We start from the raw sequence: 20730 nt of genomic DNA on the forward strand, positions 1-20730 counted from the left end.
ACAGAGAAGCATCTGCAGCTGGTCTCCCCTCTTCCCCCTGCCAGCCCTCCATTCATTCCCCACACAGCAGCCAGCATCATCTTGTAAACATCAAATCGTGCCAATCCTTTCCTTTAAATCCCTCCAAAAATGCCTGTCATGTTGAGAGCAAGAGTCAAAACCCTAACCACAGCCTATAAGGCACTGTGGGATCTGACCTGCCCACGTCCTTGATTTGACTTTGTCCCACTCTCGCTCTTGTTCACTATGCTCCAGCCACATGGGCCCCCTCTCCAGTCCTGGGAGACACTTTGCTCTTTCCCTTCGTTGGGCCTTTGCTCTTGCTATCTGTTTCCTTCCCTGGTACAATCTTCCCCAGGCTACTCAAATAGCTGACACATTCCCTTCCTTCAGCTTTCATTTTTCATTTAGTGTTACCTCTAGAAAGTGACCTTCTCTGACCAGTCATCTAAGGTAGCTTCCCTCTATCTCTCCCCGCCTCTTATCATCCTTTATTTCTTCTTTTGGTAGTTATCCCAATCTGTATTTATTTTGTTTATATATTTGTTTCCTTATTTCTTGTCTTTGCCCCTGAGTACTGTACGCTCCAGGAGGGCAGAGATCTTACCTGTTTTGTTCTCTGTTGCTTCTGACAAGTAGTGTTTTTTGTAAGTAATGGAATGAAAGATGGGAGGAAGTGAAGGAAGAAAGGAAGGAGAGAGAGGAATCAAGGCAGGGGAAAAGAGAAGGAAGAAGGGAATTCAATGTACCATAAAACTCTCTTGGAAACTTGGAAGAAATATCACAATTGTTCCATTAAAAAGAAGGTCCCCCTAGCCAAGAACATCAAATATAACAATGGGGCTGGGAGGTGATTAGGGAAAAAAAAAAAAGACTAAAAATAACCCTTATCTCATTTGTTGTTGTGGAGTTTAAATATGATAATGCATACCAAGTAGTTGGCACAATGCCCAACACCAGTGCTTAAAACTATTAATTACTTTTATTCTTAGTCACTACCATAAGGAAACTGTAGGGTCTTTCCCGATGTCAGATGGTTTTGACCAAGTCCTTATGGCACACCCAGGGGGCTCTGTTTAAGAAGGAAGCCCTAGGTGGGGCAGCTGTGCTCAAGCAGCTGTGGTGGGATCTCACATTGGGCTCTCTGTAAACAGGAAAGAAGGTGAGTTCTCAGAGTGAACTAAAGAAGGAAGATCTGAATAGTTGTTACTACTTTTTTCCACTCAAGATCTTTTGTGACTTCAGCAGACAACAGGGTGTTAGCCAAAAGGAATGATACCATGGCTAACAGTGGGTCCCCTGCACCTTCATCCCCCCTCTTTTCTGTTCTCTCTCTCTTACACAAGGTGTGTCCTCCCAGCCTCAGAAACAAAACAACAGGGAACTCTCTCAGAACATTCCTTCTCAGTAGTGTATGTGTTCTAATCCTAGACTCTCTTTAAAGATAACTTTTTGGGAAGGTAAAACCCAGCCAAGCAGAAAGGGGCAGGAGGTTGGGATAAGAGGAGACATAGAGGCACTGAAATAGATTTAGAAGTTGAGAAAACACACTAATGTGACAGGTCACATCCAATCTATGGCTGAGGTCATCAGACCAGCTGCCCAAATGCTCATCTTCACACACATGCAGGTTCTAGCACTACTTTCCCCTCACTACCTCAAAAAACCCCCTCTGACCATCACCACCACCAACACACTTTTGAGGAAAGAAATTTCAAAATGGAGAATTCCTTCTGGGGTCCACTCATACAAGGAAAATCATCTGGGTTCTCAGATACAACTTCAGGTTCAGTGTCAGTTAAACCAAAATTGTTTAATTATCTCCTCCCCACCAAGAAAACAGTCAGGCTAGAAATCATTTTCTTTCACAAGCACTTTCAACCTACCTTTCCCAGAGTCTGAAGGAAATGTTTACTTTTGTTCTACCTATTCCCTCCTCCCTTTTTCTTTATCTCTGTGATCTCCTTGTACAGAAATCTGAAACATAATTCAAAGTCCTACAAGAATTTATATCTCCACTAAATTATATTCTCTAATATGGTATTTGTTATGAAAAAAGTAATTGTCATGTAACCTCTTGGCCACAAAAAAATGAACTATATTATAAATACACTTATCATAATACCATGTCTTCAAAATGCTGGCAGAAAGCTAGATAATCATTCCACAAATTATGAGGAACACATCCCTGACTCAAAGCGATCTCACTAAGCCAGAGATTGGCAGTCATAATATATTTTATCAGGTTGGATTTTTTGGAGCAGCTTCAGGCAATAAAAGGATTTGCTGTGCCAATTGGTCCCTTTGGTATGCCAAAAAAGCCCACAAGAATCAGGATTTTTGGCACTTGTTAGAAATACTAGTGAATAAAACAAGTTCCCGCCTGCCTTGAGAGTCCTTATTTTATAACACAATGAATAATTTGAGGTGATGCCCCGGCTGTCACATCCTCAGCCTTCTTAACTAAACAGGAACCAAGAATATGATGGCGCTGTCTACATTTCCCAGAGCACTGCAGTCTCTTTGATTTTACTGAAAACTATCACAGGCTTCCTTATTCTCTGATATTTATCTAAGTAAATGACCGCTTAAGAGAAGAAACAATCACCTTATAAGGGAAGTCTAAAGCTTTCTTTCTGTCCCTTAAGCTCTTGAAACGCAACCAAACATCCAAAGTAGTTAACTATTCATAAGCAAAGCAAAGGAGGCACCGTCTCTGTTTTTAATACACAGAGAGCCGCTGAGACTACCCAAGGATTCCCTGCCCTAATCCCACGTTCTCCACAGTCAACATCCTTTCCGACCACGGCTCCCCCTAAACCATGGCGTGGTACTAGCATACCTAGCAGGCAGCCACACAGCCAGAAGACTCTGCCCCCATCGCTTGCTTCAACAACAGGAAAGTGGTAGAAACCCCCAACCCTAAGCTCTTTGCCACTGACCTTTCCCCTCCCTCCTTCCCAGGGTAATATTTCTTTTTTCTGTAACTCCTTTCATGGGGACAACACTTTAGCAAAATCTGGGGATCCTGAGCCATGTGGTCCCTTCAGAGGATGCCAGCTTAGGCATCTTGGCCACGGTTTGGACCATCAGGGGGAGCTTCTGTCTTTGCCTCCCTTTCCTTGATAATTATGGGTGGAAAGCCATAAGGAAAGCCCCCAGTCTGACTGTACAACTTTCATGGCCACCAAAGGACCTTTCAAGGTTCTGCAGTTCAGATTCCCTCCGGGGATGGCTGCCCACCGTACAGGCAGGATGAAAAGATGACAGAGGGGTGTCACCAGGGGAGGGGTACTCCTTGACACCACTCCTACCACCTCTCAGAGTTATCTGGCTCTAGCGTCTGTGCTCCTCAGATCTTCCTGAAAGATGCCTCCCTCCTAAGGTTCTAGCCCACTTTTATAAAAAAAAACCTTCTCTAAGAGCAGTTCCCTAGGGTCCATACGGAGACCCTTGCCCTTCTCACCTGCAGTAGTAGTGGCGGCCAAATTTGGCCCAGTGATCTCGGACAATTTCCTCCACACTCTGCTTCCGGGCAGCGATAATGGAGAGCCAGACCAAGACAGCCCAGAGGCCATCTTTCTCCCGGAGGTGATCAGAGCCTATGGGAGAAAGGAATAGTCTGCTGAAGATTTGTTCACAGGGGAAAAGTTAAAGCTAAATGAACTATGAAGACCAGTTAGCACTTGAGTGTTACATTGAAATGGCAGGATATATTTATCTATTGTGTTAAAAACATGTCCCATAATAAACTTGCATTTCTAAAAATATGCAACCGAAATTCAAATAACATAAAACAATATCAAAAAGTAAAATAAAATCCTGGAAGTTGTTGAAAGGATCCAAGAGCCAAGGTGACATCACATGTGACTAATGGTATCATTCATTCAGTAAGTATTTGGTGATCCTTACGGTACACCAAGCATGGGTCTAGGTACTAGGGATACGGCAGTGAACAAGATAGCTCTTTATTCATCAAGTTTGAATTCAAGTAGGCGGGGACAGGCAACAGAAAAGCAGATGAAAGAACAACATGCGTCAAATAAGGACAAGAGCTATGAAAAAAATTAAACTGGGTGATAATGTCACAGAGCACGATATCAGCAAAGACTTCTTTACTAGAGCAGCACAGCTTACCTAGAGTGGGGTTGAATGGTACTCCCCAACCCCACTCCACCTGCCGAAGATATGGCCACCCAGAACCTGTGAATGTGACCTTATCTGGGGAAATAGTCCTGCAGATATAATTAAGTTAAGGATGTTGGGATGAGATCAGCCTGGATTATCCAGGTGGGCCCAAAATCCAATGACAAGTATTCTGAGAAGAGAAGACACAGAGAGGAGAAATCCAAAGGAGCAGGTTATGTGAAGACAGAAGTGGAGATCAGAATTATGCTGCCACAAGCCAAGGAAGGCAGGGAGATGCCAGAAATTGAAAGAGGCAAGGAAAGATTCTCCCCTAAAGACTTCAGAGGAAGCATGGCTCTGCCAACACCTTGATTTTAGACTTCTGGCCTCCACAACTAGAAGAAAATTAATTTCTGTTGTTTTAAGCCACCCAGTTCTTGGTAATTTGTTATGGCAGCATTAGGAAACGAACACAGGTAGTCAGGGTCAGCCCCACTGAAGTGATGATATGTGAGCTGATACCTGAGAAGAAGGAGTCAGCCATGCAGAGATCTGGGGACAAAGCACAAAGTCCCTGAGGCAGGAAGGAACTGGGAAGCTTATTCCTCTAGCTATTTACATAGAAAGAGAGGCAGCTCATATTGTGGTATTCACACGGTAAAGTGTGCAGGCTAAACAGGTAGCTTCCTGTGCAAAAAGAACCCAGAGGAATATGTTGGAGGCTCATTTAAGCATCTGTCTAGTGACCAATTGTAAGCTCTGTCCTGAATACAAAGGAATGTGTTGTAGTGTAAGAAAGGTGATATAATGGAAAAAGCATGGGGAAGGCTTTGGAATTAGGGTTTAAAACTAAACTCTTCTACTTCCCCGGAATGTGAGAAGTTATCGCAAAGTTGTTAACCTTTCTGAGTCTCAGCTTCTCATCTGTAAAATGGGGACACCATCACCCATCTTGTTGGGTTGTCATATGAATTTAATCACACTCAATGGGTAGGCTCTGGAGTCAGATTGTTCACATTCAAATTCTGGCTCAGCCACTGACCTTTGTGTGACTTGTTGTCCTCATCTGTAACATAGGGAAATAATAGCCCCTACCTCATGGGTTACCATCATGATGAAGTAACTAAATATGCCCAGGTGTTTAGATCAATGACTGGGATGTCACAAGTGGTTGTCTTGTTGTTGATCTTATTGGTAATTCACATAAAGTACCAACCTGGTGCTGATTCCTCAGTACGTACTTTGAGGCAAATTGTTCTCAGTCATTCATTTAATTTTATCCTCTGACTCTAGCTACAGCAATGTCTTAAGACCAGGAGACTGGGACCAGGAGTTGGATCATTTCTTCTTGCAATAGAGCAATAAGAATGGACAACAGTACTTGGGTTTCAGGGCTACGAAACATAGAAACTCAGAAAGGAAGACCCAATGACACAGAGCTGTTTAAACTTTGAATATGGACTGAAACAATACCTTAGTTAAGTTAGGCAACTTTGAGAACTTCTCACCAAAGCTATGGACCATTTATACTTCTTGGTACATGTGCAGTGTTAAATGTTAAATGTTTTTGCTCAAAGAGGAAAACACACAACCTTGAGAGGGCAGTGAAGATACTTAAAAGGAGAAATGATCAAGTCTCTGGCTCCTCCATACACTGATCAATGGTCTGCTGATGACACTTTTAGATGTCTGGTTGTGGCTGTCTCTAGCCTGAGAAGACCCTGGGCTTTTAATCCTCACAGCATGGAGTGACTCTAGTCCCATCCAAGGAACTCTGCACACTGCTATAAAAATGGAAGAAATTTGGAAGATGCTGGGTTAGCTCCATGGCCTAGTGCAAAAAAACAAGTCTAGGAAGCCCTGCCCCGTGGGATAATTTCAAAATCCTTTGTCCTTTTACAGCTGAAAAAAATCACTTTTATTTACTGGCTAGAGAGAAATACCTTTTTGTTTTAAAACATGGGCTTTGCATACCTTGAATCTCCAGCTGGATTACATTACCTAGAGATAGACCCATTAGATGCTAAGTCTGACATCTGATAAGATGTCATAATTTAGGGGAGAGAGACATAAAGTTATTTTAGCAGAATCAAAAAAAAAAAAAAAAAAACAAACCCCACACAAACCCACCTCAACCGTTTGTCGCCAACCACATAGTAAATTATGAACTGGCTTGGATATTCTCACCTACAAGTTAAACATTGCCCAGATTCATAAGGGGCCAATGATCAAGTAAAATTAACTGTGCTCTTTACAGCTGTTTGAGGTGGGGATGGAGACACTGATGACTTGCAATTACACACACATGATTCCACTGAACTCTCATAATGTGCTTTAGAGGGGACTTTGGGGAAACAACTCTCCTTATAATAACTTTAAGGCAAGTGAACTATAATGTCAAATCCGTGACAGATAAATTCAACAGGAAATTCAGAAAGTGCAAAGCCATCAAATGGTTTCCTAAAACCCCACTATAAACAGAGTGAAAATGGATGCGAGAAATGCTGACACCATATATGACAGGACTAATAGACTTTATATAAAAAATGTTTTTATAAGTTAATCAGAAAAAGAGGAACCCCAATAGATAACTGGGTGGATAGGCACAAATGAGCAATTTTCAAGAGAAAAATATTAACAGTCAAAAACATTTGAAAAAATGTTCAATCTCACCTCAGTCAAAGAAAAGTCCATAAAATGGAATCCCATTTGGGGACTTTTAAATTAGCAAGCGTTCATTAGGGTCAGGGGAACACCTAGTACTAGCAAAGTACCAGTGTAAATGTGTACAGTTTGGTGGAATAATTTGGCAATAATAATCAACAGCCTTAAAATAGCAACCAGCTTTGGACCCAGCTATTCTATTTCTTAAATTTTAGTCAAAAGGACATTCACTAAAGCAGCTTAAAGAAGAGGGAAAGTTGAAGAAATAATAAAAAGGAAAAAAAATTGTTTTTGAAAGAAGAGGGAAAGTTGAAAAATGAATACTAACTGTTAAAGAATAGGAAATTGTGGAAAATCCATACAAAAACTTGTGTAGATAAAATATTGAATAAGAATCTTTGGTAACACATGGAATGATGTTCATCCAATTTTAATAAATGTTAAAAAATCAGGTTACCAAAAAAGAGTATTCAGTATTTTTTTTGTAGAAAAACACATTTAGATATGTATTTATGTGTGTGCACAGGTTATCAACAGGATACACACCCAGCCGTTAACAGTGTTATCTCTGAAGCAGGAGAACTGCAGATGTTTTGCTTCTTTTTCCTTTGCAGTATTTCCACAATAAATGTATATTATTTTCATTATAAGAAAAAAATAAAAATTTTAAAGTTGTCAACGGTGTGTACAAATTCACATTTGAAAATATGAAATCCCGTCTACCAAGGGTTAGCTGGGATATTAAAGGGATCAACACTGCTGATGAACAAGTGATGAATTTTGAACCTATTGCTCATTCCATTTCTTAGATTGAGTAATAGCTATTTAGAGCATAGAGACTGAATATGACTCCCTCGTGAGGCTCACAGGTTTTGGGATTAGGATCAGGATGTCCTGTAAGGCTTTAGGACTTGACAGAAAATGAGAACAGGGAAGGCAGTGCACTGCTGAACTGTCAACATTAGCCTTGGGGGAAGCTGGGCTTAGGGGATGTGTTTTGTTCACCTCACAGGGAGACTCCACTAGCAAGGACAAAGCTTCAGATTCATCCCAATAGCCCCTAGGGCATTTCTACTAGTGCTGACCGGGCACGAAGAGGGGCTCACTCAGCCTGTGTTTCACCCCCTATCTTCCCAGGCAAAATCTCTACACTCTGTGAACAGTTAAACAGTTGTTTGGGAAAAAACAAACAAAATAGCTCTTTTACTTCCTCATTTCATATATTCACAGCTGCTCCATCTTTAGAACATGAGATTCCAGAAAAAAATTCTTCGACACTAATATTTATACATGCATGCTGTTGCCTGTACAAGTTTTAATAGATTTTATTTTTTAGAGCAGTTTTAGCTTCATAGCAAAATTGAATGAAAAGAACGGACAGTTCCCATAAGAGTCCCTGTCTTCACACAAACACAATCTCCCCACCATCAATATCCTGCACCAGAGTGGGATGTTTGTTACAAATGATGAACCTACACTGACACATCATCACCCAAAGTCCATAGTTCACATTAGGGTTCACTGATGGTGTTGTTCATTCTATGGGTTTTGACAAACATATACCCACCATTATAGTATCATACAGAACAGTTTCACTGCCCTAAAACTCCTCTGTGTTCTGACTATTCATCCTTCCCTTCCTCGTAGCCCCTGGCAACCACTAATCCTTTTATTATCTTTATTGTTTTGCCTTTTCCAGATTATCATATAATTGGACATTTTAGTTTGGCTTCTTTCATTTAGTAATATGCATTTAAGGTTCCTCCATGTCTTTTCATGTCTTAATAGCTCATTTCTCCTTAGCATTGAATAATACAGTACAATTTTTGAAGTTTGCTTCCTCTGGATTTCTGGCTGGTGGTGCAGCCAGAGCTTGCCACCTGGTTCAGAACATTGCAAGAAGCTTCAACCCATATTTCCAAAGCCTGTAAGTACCACTCAACTGTCCTTCCTCTATCCAGGCTAGCCCAGCCCGAAGCCCACTCAGACTTGCTTTGACCAGCCTGGAAAAGCAGTCATCCCCGCCCAGATACCAGAAGGAAGGGGCTCAGCTCTCCCTGCCACAACTCCAGGAAAAACTGACACCAAAAACAGGTCTACTTTTTTCTTATCAGAAACATCCCTACTCTTCTATTCCCCAAAACTAGACTTTGAATTTTCTCAAGCTTTAAAACCATATTACTTTGAGCTAGGCAGTACACCAGTAAGTATACTGACATAAAAGAAATGGGGGAAAAAAACAGAGTACTCAATCTCAAAGGAATTTTCCTCAAATGGAAATGCCAGCACGGGCAAATCAACTCAATAAAACACCACACATGTTACTAAAAGATCAAGTCATCTCAGCTGAAACTCAGATCAGGAAAGTCTGAATTTGTCATTTGGGAAAATATAAATCATTATGCACCTGTTGCCAACTCCAAGATAGAAATAAGTTAGTGGTTCTCAACCTGGGCTGCCCATTAGAATCTCCTAAAGAACTCACTAAAAATACCAATGCTCAGGCCCCACCCCAGACCAATAAAATCAGAATTTTTGGCAATGGGACCCAGGCACCAGTATATATATATTTTTAATTCCTTGGGTAATTTTTATGAGCAGTCAGAGTTGAGAACCACTGTTTTAAGAGAAGCCTACTCAAAACAGTCCCATATCGGGGGCAGATTACTTAGGGGTAGTCAATTAGGCCTCTTCCTCTACTTGCTCAAATTTGGCACTAAAGGAAAGTGGTCATTGGTCTCTAGTTCGATGGATGCCCCTGGCCCTAGTCGGGGGGGCCCTCTCACTGGAGCCAGCTTCAGTATCATGGTTTTCCCCCACCCCTTTTGTCTGGAAATCTTGTGAGGGCCTTGCCAAATTTGGAGTAACCAACTCATCCTGGTGTGCCTGGGACTTTCCCCATTTTAGCAGGAAATGAACAATATCCCAGGAAACCTCTCCATCCCATGCATACCAAGGTGGTTGGCCAGCTGATAAGGAAGGCCACTTGCTCAAAGAGGTTCCTGACGGTTTTCAGGATATGTGCATATACAGCACATACCTAAGCACACGTATTTCCTAGAGCCAGAAACGATAGGAAATATATCTATATACTTGCTCTTGATGCAGAATTACACAGCAAGACAATTCCATTTTTGGAAGAATAACAGCAAGGCACCAGGCACTTCAGTCAGTACTTTATACATCTATTATCTAATTTTGACAATTTGATAGCTTAACTTTACAGGTAAGAGATTGAGGTTAGGTCATTTGTATGAAGTCACATGGCCACTAAGGGGTGAAAAGAAGATTCACACCTGGGCAGTTTGGCTCCAACGCCTGTGGACATAACCACTGCTGGAAATGCCCAGTAATACCAGTGGTCCTCAGGAGCTGCAATGAGGCAGATAAAATGCCTCAGGTGGTTAGACCTGAGGCAACCCTTCTGAAGATCTGGGTGATGGATTGGTATTTTTTCCTCCTCACACTAGACATTCAGGAAAAGTTGCCAAATTTCCCTTTACTTCTCCTCTCCTATCGATTTACCCTTTTCATTTACAAATCAAGTTTTCATTAATTTGCAGTGAAATTCTTCCCATCCTCTTTTTATCCACTCAAGGATTTGTCTTTTCAAAATAGTGAAGTTCTGAGGGAACACTGGGAGGCACCCCTTGCAGGGAATCTGAGATTTGAGAACATGCTATTGAACTGTGACAGGTTGTTGTTTTTGTTGGTTTTTTTTCCGTGTCTCAAACCGCTCATGTTCAGCTCTTTAAATCTGGCCAAAAAGCAGGGCTCATGGAAAAATTGTCACTTTTCCATGCTTAAAAAGAAATGCTTCTTAAAAAATTAATGCTCTAAAATGTTTACAATTGGAAAACAAAGCTGTCCTGCATGTAAGTGGGTCAGAGCCAGCTGTCAGCTCAGAAAGGTAGGATGGCAGCAACCGACAGTGTAGCTCACGCTGTGATGTGGGCATCCTGGCTCCCAATGCTATGTAACAATAAATTTGATGATGATGATGATGATAATAATAATAGTGTTTGACACAATAATGCAGCAGGGCTCTTGGCTAATATCCTGACCACTGCAACACCCCGTAAACTCCATGAGGGAAGGACCCATATCTGAAATGACTCATCATTCTATCCTGGCCCTGGCTCATAGAAGGTGCTCAGTAAACCTTCACTGAATGAGTAAATGCACGATTAGGTGAAACTCTAGTACGTAGTGTGATTCATCAGATTCACTCCTCACTAAAAGCTAGAAGCAACCTGAAAAGATATAGGGGAAAAAACTTTATAGATCATCCCGTTGAACAGATTCAGCTTATAAATGAGGAAACTGAGGCCCAGAGAAGTGATCTGTGTAAGGAAGTTCAATGACAGAGAGGGGGAGTCAAGGTCTAACTGGGTCTCACTGGGACTGTCATCTCCTGGTGCTGTGCTGCTTACATGACACCATTCTTCCATGTCCCCGGCATGCATCCCATCCCCATCTAAAAGAATTAACCAGATGGGAGAAAAGGACACCTTTGGCATGTCCTTAAACAGCAGCAGCAGAGTAAGACTGGGTTTGAATCCTGGCTCTGCCATGTGAACTTGGCCAGCGGCTCGACTTTCCTCTCTAAGCCTCAATTACCTTATCTGTGGTCATTATGGTCCCTAGTTCATTTTAGAGTCAAGAAGTCTCAGTGAAATGACATATAGGAGGCCCTAAGAATGTACTTATCACTCAAGAGATGCTCAATAAATAACAAGTATTGGCACTGTTTCATTAACACAGGCCCTACAGCAGCCAGGCCATCTATCCCATCTGCCCCAGAGGAGGAGAGAGCGTTAACTACGTCAGGGCTGGCCAGCGGACGCTCGTCCCTCGCAGGAGCAAGCCGAGGTACGGGACAGTGGGACCTCCTGACTCGTATGTCCCATCCCATTTCTTTGTCTCCAGTGCTGATGGGAACAACACAACTCTCTAAGAATTGTTCCTTGCTTGGTCATAAGCTGAACCAGAAATCTCTCCAGCAGGTTTAAAGCCTGCACCACAGGGTTGAGGACCTGTCACTCTTTAGGCATTGGACTTTGTTCTCAGTGGGGCTACCTGGCCCCTGGGAGAGAGCAGCAGGGGGAGCCTCAAAGCACAACTTTAGGGACTGCATCTTAAATACCAAGGGATGGGCCCCCTTGTTGAAAGTCCCCTAGTAGACACTGTGAAAGGAAACCCTTAGTCTGTTTGGAATTCTTCAATCCGTGAAGATTGAAGAATGATTTCCCAGGATTCCCAGTCCCAGGATGCACTGGTAAGTGTGGATACAGCCTCAGAGGGAGGCCCCATTCCTTTCTTTCTGCTCCACACTTTGGTGTCACACAACACCCCCTCTTGCCACTTTTCATCATTGAAAGGGTCAGTGGAACTGAAACTGTGGCGACCCCAAGAAAAGGTTTTGTTTTGTTTTGTTTTTGATGGAGACATTCTTTCCACTCCAGGTGGAAGCTCTCTTTCCCAGCACAGGGGTTGAGAGTTTGTAGAGGGTCCAGAAGAGAGTTTCAGTTTTCAGAGTTTACAAGGAGGCTCTTGGGGAGTGTCAATCACAGCACCTCTGTGCTCTGGCCCAGCCTAGATTGAATTGCACATGTGCACACAGCCTGTTTCAACTTGCCCAGCAGAGGAATTGCTCTCCTAGTGCTGCTAATGCTGTCATCACAGCTTCCTCACGTCACATCTGCTACCCAGCCAAATTTACACAAATCGGCCAGAAATAAGAGAAAGAAACGTGGTAGAACCGCAATAATCTGAAATTCACAGATATATGGGCCTCCTTCTCTGGCCTAGAGACTGGACAGATGTGAAAACTGCCAAATGTAGAGTTAATGATTATCTAAATAGGGAATGAACTAAAGCTTTCCTTTATTGTACCTTAAAAAAATCTTGTATTAAATAAAAATAACTGTATAAATAAGAGACAGTTAAACCTATTCAATATTTGTTCAACAGCACTCCTGTGAACCCAATCTTGAGTTAGGATGTACATAGTTCATGTGTGAAATACAGATGAAGAAGCAGGTGTGGAACTTCAAAGTGTTATATACTGTTTAACTGTTAGGGAAAATAAAATGTCCATTCACAAAGCAACCGGAGAGTAAGTCAGTAATATAAACCATAAGACAATAGAGCAGAGAATGTCTCTGCTAAAGGCTGTAAGAAGATCTTTATATACAAAAGATCACTAAAGCTAGAACCTAGCTGCTATTGAACACGGCTATTTACAGGTAATTGTCAGCAGCCCCTACTCCCCCCCCCGAAATAAATATGTTAATAAAATGAATTATAAATACTTAACAGGATTTAAATTTTTAAATCTGTTCATTAACACAGGTTTTGGGAATGAGTTTTCCTAGAAGCACTTTGTTAGCTATTAATTTGTGCTAATAATGATGTGATAATCGAAAGTACCAAAACTTTACTTCAAAATTTTATATAATTCCAATTTTAATATCATTCATAAAATCCTTCCTCACCGCCTTCCAACTGGTCTATATTTATGTGGTTTTGTTTTTATGAATCCTCCCAAATCTTGGGATACCCTAATGCCCAGATTTCCAGAAATACAACCACTCAAGAATGATAAAAATATAACTACTAACAATGCAAAGAAGAAATACCAAAATGGAAAATCTTTGTTTCTTTCTCCCTTCTTTCCTTCCATCCATCTACCTTCCATCCATCTTTCTAGCCTTCCTCCCTTCCTCCCTCCCTTCCTTCCTTCCTTCCTCTATCCTTCCATCCATCCCACAATCACTCAAAGCCTGTCATATATAAAAGAAATAGAGCTGAGCAAGAGAGACATGGTCCCTGTCCGCAGGGCATTTACGGTTGCATGGCAGGCAGAGGGATCCAGAAAAATCTCAAAAGACTGGAAAGATACTCGAGATTTCCTGTGAATGAAACACATACATACTCTGGGCCTCTTCCTTTTGTGCTAGAGACTGGAGAGATACAAAAATAGCCAATGTCAAGAGCACCAGACTGTACTCCAGAGTTCACAGTGAAAAAAGTTGGTGTGACAATGAGGGACAAGCCATGCTGGTGCCAGGAGACCTGGATTCAATTCCAAATTTCCAGAAAGAGATGGATGTATACAAAAGGCTTAGCAATGCCCCCAGCACATACTAAGTGCTCATTTAAAAAACATAATTGTTATTATTGTGAAGAATTCAACAGAGAGCACTTTCTTGGAAAGAGTAAACGTTGTATTGCCTGATTTTATTTGGCAAATTTGTATGGCTATTGACATTAACTTTTTAAAAATACATAACAAAAGTAATAGTAATACTCAAGATGGTGGTCAGCTTGGAGGTCTTCCAGGCATTCACAAACAGAGCAATTCGTTATGTTACCTGTAAAGGGACAAGCTTTGGCGTGATAATTCATACACTCCCCAGATGGTATGACTTCTTACAAAACTGATGACAACGATGGCAACCAATAGAGCATCGTCAACAAATTGCCCCCAAACCTCAAAGTTTTTGGTTTTTTAGCTCTTAGTTTTAGTATTTTAGTACATCCCCTTTTGTGTATGGGAACAAGTCCAGATTCCTTCCAATTTGGAACTTGAGAAAATTAGCCAGAATGCCATTTAGATGAACAGTTTTCTTCTGTTTAAATCTAAGGATTTGTAAAATGTTCTCCTTTCTCTCGGAAAAGAGTTTTCCAAAGCCCTTCCAAGGAAGTGGATGAATATCTGGTTCTAGCACAAAAGATGATTTGGCTTCTGAAATGACCTTGGTTCTTTGACAGAGCAATAAACATAGGCTTCCTATTGTCCAGGACCTGCACCTTTCCACAGGAGAGAAGCCTGAACTCTGATCCTATCACCAGCTTGTTACCTTGGAAAGTTCTGGGAGCTCAAGATGCTTGCAAGAGAAATTTCCACTCAGGGTATATCCTTCTTCTCTTGGGTAAAAAGCCTGGCATTCCTGAGCCTGAGGCAGATCCATATTTTCAAGGTTTCTTGGCACTAAACTATGCTTTCCTAGTTGGTACACAGCTCCATGCCCCAGAGGCACTGAAAAAGGCCTCCACTAGAGAAAGCTTTGATAAGTTTTAGAAGTGTCTCCCTAGTCTCAGGTCTAAAATCTTTCCATCTCTCTGCTTTCTCCTTCCTTAATTAGCTCACCTGATTTTGAGGACTATATCCCAAGGTAGATGGGGAGCTCCTGTGATCAGCTGACTTTTACAGGCTGGAATTATAAGGGGTCAGAGAGACCATGTGGCTTGTCTGTAGGTGGCAGGTGAGGGTCTTGAACGTAACCATCAACCTCACATTCCAGGCCTCTAGACTTCCTGAACCGAACTTGGTGTGGCATCTCAGACACACTCTTTCTACCACTCCTGATGAAAAACAAATACTGGTTTTCACTAGAGCAATGTTTCCTACTCCTGACTGCACATCAGGATTACATGAGGATACTTATTTAAAATGCAGACTCTCAGGCCCCACCTTGCCAGGGATTCCAAGCAAGGGTAGGATAGAAAAATCTATATTTTTAGCAAGCTTCCCAGGTGATTCTTACACATTCAGCTCAGTGCCTCTCCAAGAACTGGCATTAATAAGGAACAGCATGAATCCACTTTTTCCTTCCAAGACTGAGTGGTCCAGTTCCCCAGGCCTTCTAACAGTCATTTACTGTCAGGTGCTGGAGAGATGGAATTAGCCATTGCTTTCATTGGAAAGACTGATCAGCACAGTGGAAAGCAGCATACACCGTAGGGCAGGAGACTTGTCTTTTAGTTCAACTGTAATTTAATTCAAGTGGAGGCCTTTTCCAGGCTCTGGGGCCCTGGGTGAGTCACTTAACTACTTCTTGGGTTCAGGAGCTTCATCTGGCAAATCAGGACAATGTCACCAGAACTTGAAGAATGGCGGGGGTGGGCAATACCTTTAGAGATCTACACATTGAAAAATCTCTTGTGCTCCTTGAAAGGAAAATGGCAAGCAAATATAACAGTGAGAGGCTTTTAAAAGTTCCTTCTAGTCCAGCCTACATGTTGCAATCAGCATAACAGTCTGAAAGCAAAGCTTGCTGGAAAGTGGTTTGCAAGCAGACCTCCCCCCCTGTGAAGACCATGGTTTCCTATTTCCAGTTGAGTCAAGTCTCAATGTCTAAGCTAGGCAGGCAAAGGGCTTCAGAAATGAGCCCCTCCCCACTGGTATTTCCAAGACTGTTTCTTGATACTCCCTTCTCCACCCTACGCTATGCGTCAGAGGTTAGTGAACTACAGCCCATGGCCAAATTTGGACTTAGGCCTATTTTTGTAAGTAAACTTTTATTGGCACACAGCCATACTCATCTATGTATTGTCTATGGCTGCTTCTGTGTTACAATTACTGAGTTGAGTAATTGTGGAAGAGACCGTACATAGCCTCTCAGTTCACAAAGCCTAAAATATTTACTATCTGGCCCTTTACAGAAAAAGTTTGCCAACCCCTGATATACACCAGTCTTTTTCAGTCTTTTGGCCATGACCCACAATAAATACATTTTACTGTGAGATCTAGCAAATACGTAGGTACCTGTGCACATATTTATATATAAATATTTCTCAAAATAACATGTACCTTTCCTAAATACAATGCATTCTGATAGTTTCTAGTCTATTATATTTTCTTAAAAAGCTGTTCATGACTATACCAACCTCATGACCCCAAATTATTCTTGATTCATATTTGGAAAATAATTCTCTAGACAAACTGAACAGCTGGCTACTTACGACACATGGCCCCTACTCTCCCACTTCTATTCCTTTCTTGACATTGCTGTCCCCATCAGACAAGACTCTGTCCTTTCATCTTTATGTGTGCAAATCCTTCCCATTCTTTAAGAACTACCCAAATTCCATCTCTTCCAGGAAGTCTGCTTTGAGCCTCCAGTTCCAAACCACTTTCTCCTTTTCTCATCTCCCACAGCACTTTTTCTGTTCCTCTATTGTGGAACTTTAAAGTTTCTGCTTTATAGAAAACTCACCTGTGCATCTTTCTAACTATGTACCCTAAAGATCTTGAATTTCTTAAGGGTATGGTCTTTTTTGTATTCTACATACCATCCAATACAGTGCCTTGTACTCTGTAAGTACTGAATAAATGTTTATTAAATTGAAGTCAGCAAACATTTGTTATTAATGGTATAATATGGTTTATACATATAATATTTTATCCTTTAATTTTAAAGACTATAAATTTATGGTCTATTGTAAGCACTCAACAAATGTTTATAAAGACAGAGAGAGAGAGAGAGAGAGATAACCTGGACTTATCAGTTTCCATTCCAGTTGCTAGATTTGTGTTATTTTAATAACCAGCAGGCAGAATTATTATATACAATATACAATCCCTGATTTTTTGAGTCACAGTCACAGGTTTAGACACACAGAACACCAAAAAGGATACACAGAACACCTATTTTTAGGGCCTCAGCAGAGAAAAAGTATAACAATTTCAACTATCCCAAGCAGACCTGCCATCCATAAGTTCTGAGATCAAACAGTAGTAATTGAGAGAGCTTGATATGATCTCTCTTTTTCTAAGGAGAAAAAGGTGCCTGCCAACCCTTCTGTACCATTAATGCTATTACAGTCCAGCTGATTTTGGTAAAAGGAGAAAATTTCCCAGGAGAAAATTCCTTCAGGAACCCTGACATAGCCTGAAATGCTGTCATTATGACTAGTTCGAGTGGTTTTACCGCAATCTGTTTAAGCATGACCAAATAAGACTTATTCTTAGGAATTCAAGGATGGTTTGGTATCAGCAAATCAATCATATTTCATTACATTAACATAATAAAGGAGAAAAAACATTAATATATCACTTGATTCTGAAAGGGTACCTTCCATCAGCCATTTATAATATGATTCTAAGAAATATTAGAATAGGAAAAACAACTACATAAGCATGATAGGAATTTTACCAATATTAAAAAGCAATCATCAAAATAGATGGTAAAATACTGAATTGATTTTCATTAAAATCATGAACTGTCACAATTGTTATTTAATATTATTTTGAAGATTGCAGCTAGTGCCATAAGAATATGAAATAAAAGATCTAAATATTAGAAAACATAAAAAATCTTTAGCCATAAATTATATGACTGTATACCTAAAAATGTAGACTTTTTAGAAAAGAAAATGTCATAATTAATGATAGAATCTGTTAAGGTGGTTGTGAACCAGAGAAAAGGCATATTAATCAATAGCTTTTCTTTATCTGTTATATGTTTATACGTTATGTAAACAAATTAGAAAGGAAAATGAAGATATTAACATTAAAATCAAAGCTGTTAAAAGCTCTACAGGCCATATGACCCAGTTTCTTCAATGAATAAATTAGAAAGAGAAAATGTAGAGGAGAGAAATTCAGATTAAAAGAGACTTAAGAGATATCAACAAGTTATGATATAAGATCTTTTGGATCCTAATTGTAAAAATTTATCAAGGAGGGGAATGTTGAGAATAGGAGAAATTATTAAGAAATTACTTCTGGAGTTCCACTTCTGCACTTCTGTTTAGGATGTGGAAATCTATAAGAGAATGTCACTCCCATCCCAGTAATAAGAAAAGGCCAGAAAACTACAAAATAACTTAAAAAAAAAAAAAAATCTGAGGTCACAGGAGATAACGTGAATTCCAAAGAGTCTCAAGGCAAGACAGGACACAAACCACCTCACCTTTAGCAGAGCACAGGAGAAAGAGGATGCTTCCATACAAGTGAATAATAAGAAGTCACATAAGAGTTTTAAACATTCTTAAAGGCCAAGTATAGCCTATTATGACAGTTTTAAATTGCTTGGAGTCCCAGATATGAAGGGCACATTCCAAGTTATTTCCCATAGGCTCCACTGGGCACTCACAAGAAAGACTGGAAAAAGAGAGAGAGAGACTCGGTGGTGCTGACATGCAGGAAATGATCAACTCCTGCCAAGAGATAAGCCTGAAACCCTTCTAGTTGCCCAAACATTTCTTTCATAGGAAACAAAAGCCTTAAGCTCCTGGATGAATGAGCTGCAAACCTTCTCATCCCTAGGATCCAGGCAGAGGTCCACTGCTTCTGAAATAGGGGTTGAAGTAAAAACTCTCTGTTCCTGGACAAAGAGTAGGAAACCTTGGGCCCAGAATCCTACACCAATACTAAACAGACACCTGCTGCCACTAGAAAAGGGTCAAGTACCTAATAATAGAGGTCTATTTTGTCTCACAGACATGCAGTAACTGCTGAAACCTGTGAATGCAACAGAAACACTGAAAAATCTCTTCCATCTCCCCATCCTCACTTTCAGTACATAGTAAAAATATCCCACTACTGGAAGAATTTGAAGCCTGTGATACATTGATATACTAAAGATTATAACAGAAACAATAAAATCCAAACCCAGCTCAACTCCTGACTATATTTAATGTAACCTTGCACACTAATGCCCTGAGAGAAGAAGAGGTATGCCCATTTCTGTGTATAAATATTATTTACCTGAGTCTCTACTGTTCTTATATACATACAGTCCAGCATTCAGTGAAAAACTATGACATGCAAAAATCAAGAAAGAGTAAACCATTGCTTTATCAAGAGACAAAGCAATCAACAGAACTAGAGTTAGAAAATAACCAGTTATTGGAACTATCAGACAGAAAGTTTACAATAACTATGTTTAATATGCTAAATGATCTAATGGAAAAGATAAACAACAGACATAAACAGATCAGGAATTTCATCAAAGAGATGAAAATTATTTTAAAAGAGTCAAAGAGAAATACTAGAAATAAAAACTACAATATCAGAGATGAAGAAATCCTTCACTGTGCTCAGCAAAAGGCTGGACACAGCTCAGGAAAGAATTCATGATATGCCAATAGAGATTATCTTGACTGAAACACAAAAAGAATAAAGAGTAAACAAAACCAAATAGTGCATGTAAGAGCTCTGAGACAACACATGGTCACAAATTATCTAACATTATGTAATTAGAGTCTCAGAGGAGAGGAGAGAATAGGGAAAGAGAGATATTCAAAGAGATAATGGCAGAGAATTTTCTAAAATTAATAAAAAACAACAAACAACAGATCCAAGAATCCCAAAGAACCCTAAGCAGGGTTAAAAAAAAAAAAAAAAAAAACATGTACCTATACATATTATAATTAAACTGTTAAAAACAAAAGATAAAAAGAAAATGTTGAAGCCAGCCAGAGGTGGGAAGTAGGCGAAATTTAAATACAGAGCAATGGTGGTAAGAATTAGAGCTGACTTCTTGGAAACTATGCAAGCCAGAAGACAATGGTGTGACATCTTTAAAATAGTGAAAGAAGAAATTATTTTTTAACATTTTAGGTGTGATAATGATACTATGGTTATATATATAATATCTATATATATATATATATTTTTTTTTCCCCTCAGTACCCCTTATACTTAAAGATTCACACTAAGGATTGCTTCACAATAATCAGAGGGGAGGGCTCCTCTTGTGGATGAGGGTAGAGATAAAGTAAGATTGACCAGGAGTTGATGATGGTTGAAATTACGTGATGAACACATGGGAATTTGATATATTTCCTCTCTCTCTCTCTCTAAAAAGAAGAAGAACTGGGCAGAAGACGTGAAGGTGTCATAGCACATATCCCACTAGGTTTCTCTGATCTTTTTTTTTTGCCTCTAACTCTTTTGCCAGCCTTTGGTTCACAGTGGACTCACAGGTCCCCAAACTGGGGTCACAGAGTTCTGCAGCTACCCTCTCCAGTAACACCAACCCAAAAAAGCTTACCAGTGCCAAAGCTCTCTTCTCCACACAGAGAGCACCGGCCTGAGTCCATCAAATTTGAGAAGAATCTCCATCCAGCTGGGGTCTCATACACAGGGACCTTCATTGATTTGGCCACTCTGAAAAATGAAATTCGAGGCAACAGTTAATTCAT

General features: G+C 40.4%; 1 protein-coding gene across 1 annotated transcript in view; it reads right to left on the minus strand.

The window, feature by feature from the left end:
• PGM5 (phosphoglucomutase 5) overlaps positions 1-20730 on the minus strand; it is a 187201-nt gene that overhangs the window by 51411 nt on the left and 115060 nt on the right. The window contains exons 7-8 of the mRNA XM_082471002.1: positions 20580-20695; positions 3467-3602 (exon numbers count right to left, since the gene is read on the minus strand). Of these exons, the coding sequence (XP_082327128.1) occupies positions 3467-3602; positions 20580-20695 (252 nt within the window). The remainder of the gene's footprint in view (positions 1-3466; positions 3603-20579; positions 20696-20730) is intronic.

Source organism: Balaenoptera physalus (assembly GCF_965194825.1).
Source record: "Balaenoptera physalus genome assembly, chromosome: 7".
NCBI classification, from domain to species: domain Eukaryota; kingdom Metazoa; phylum Chordata; class Mammalia; order Artiodactyla; family Balaenopteridae; genus Balaenoptera; species Balaenoptera physalus.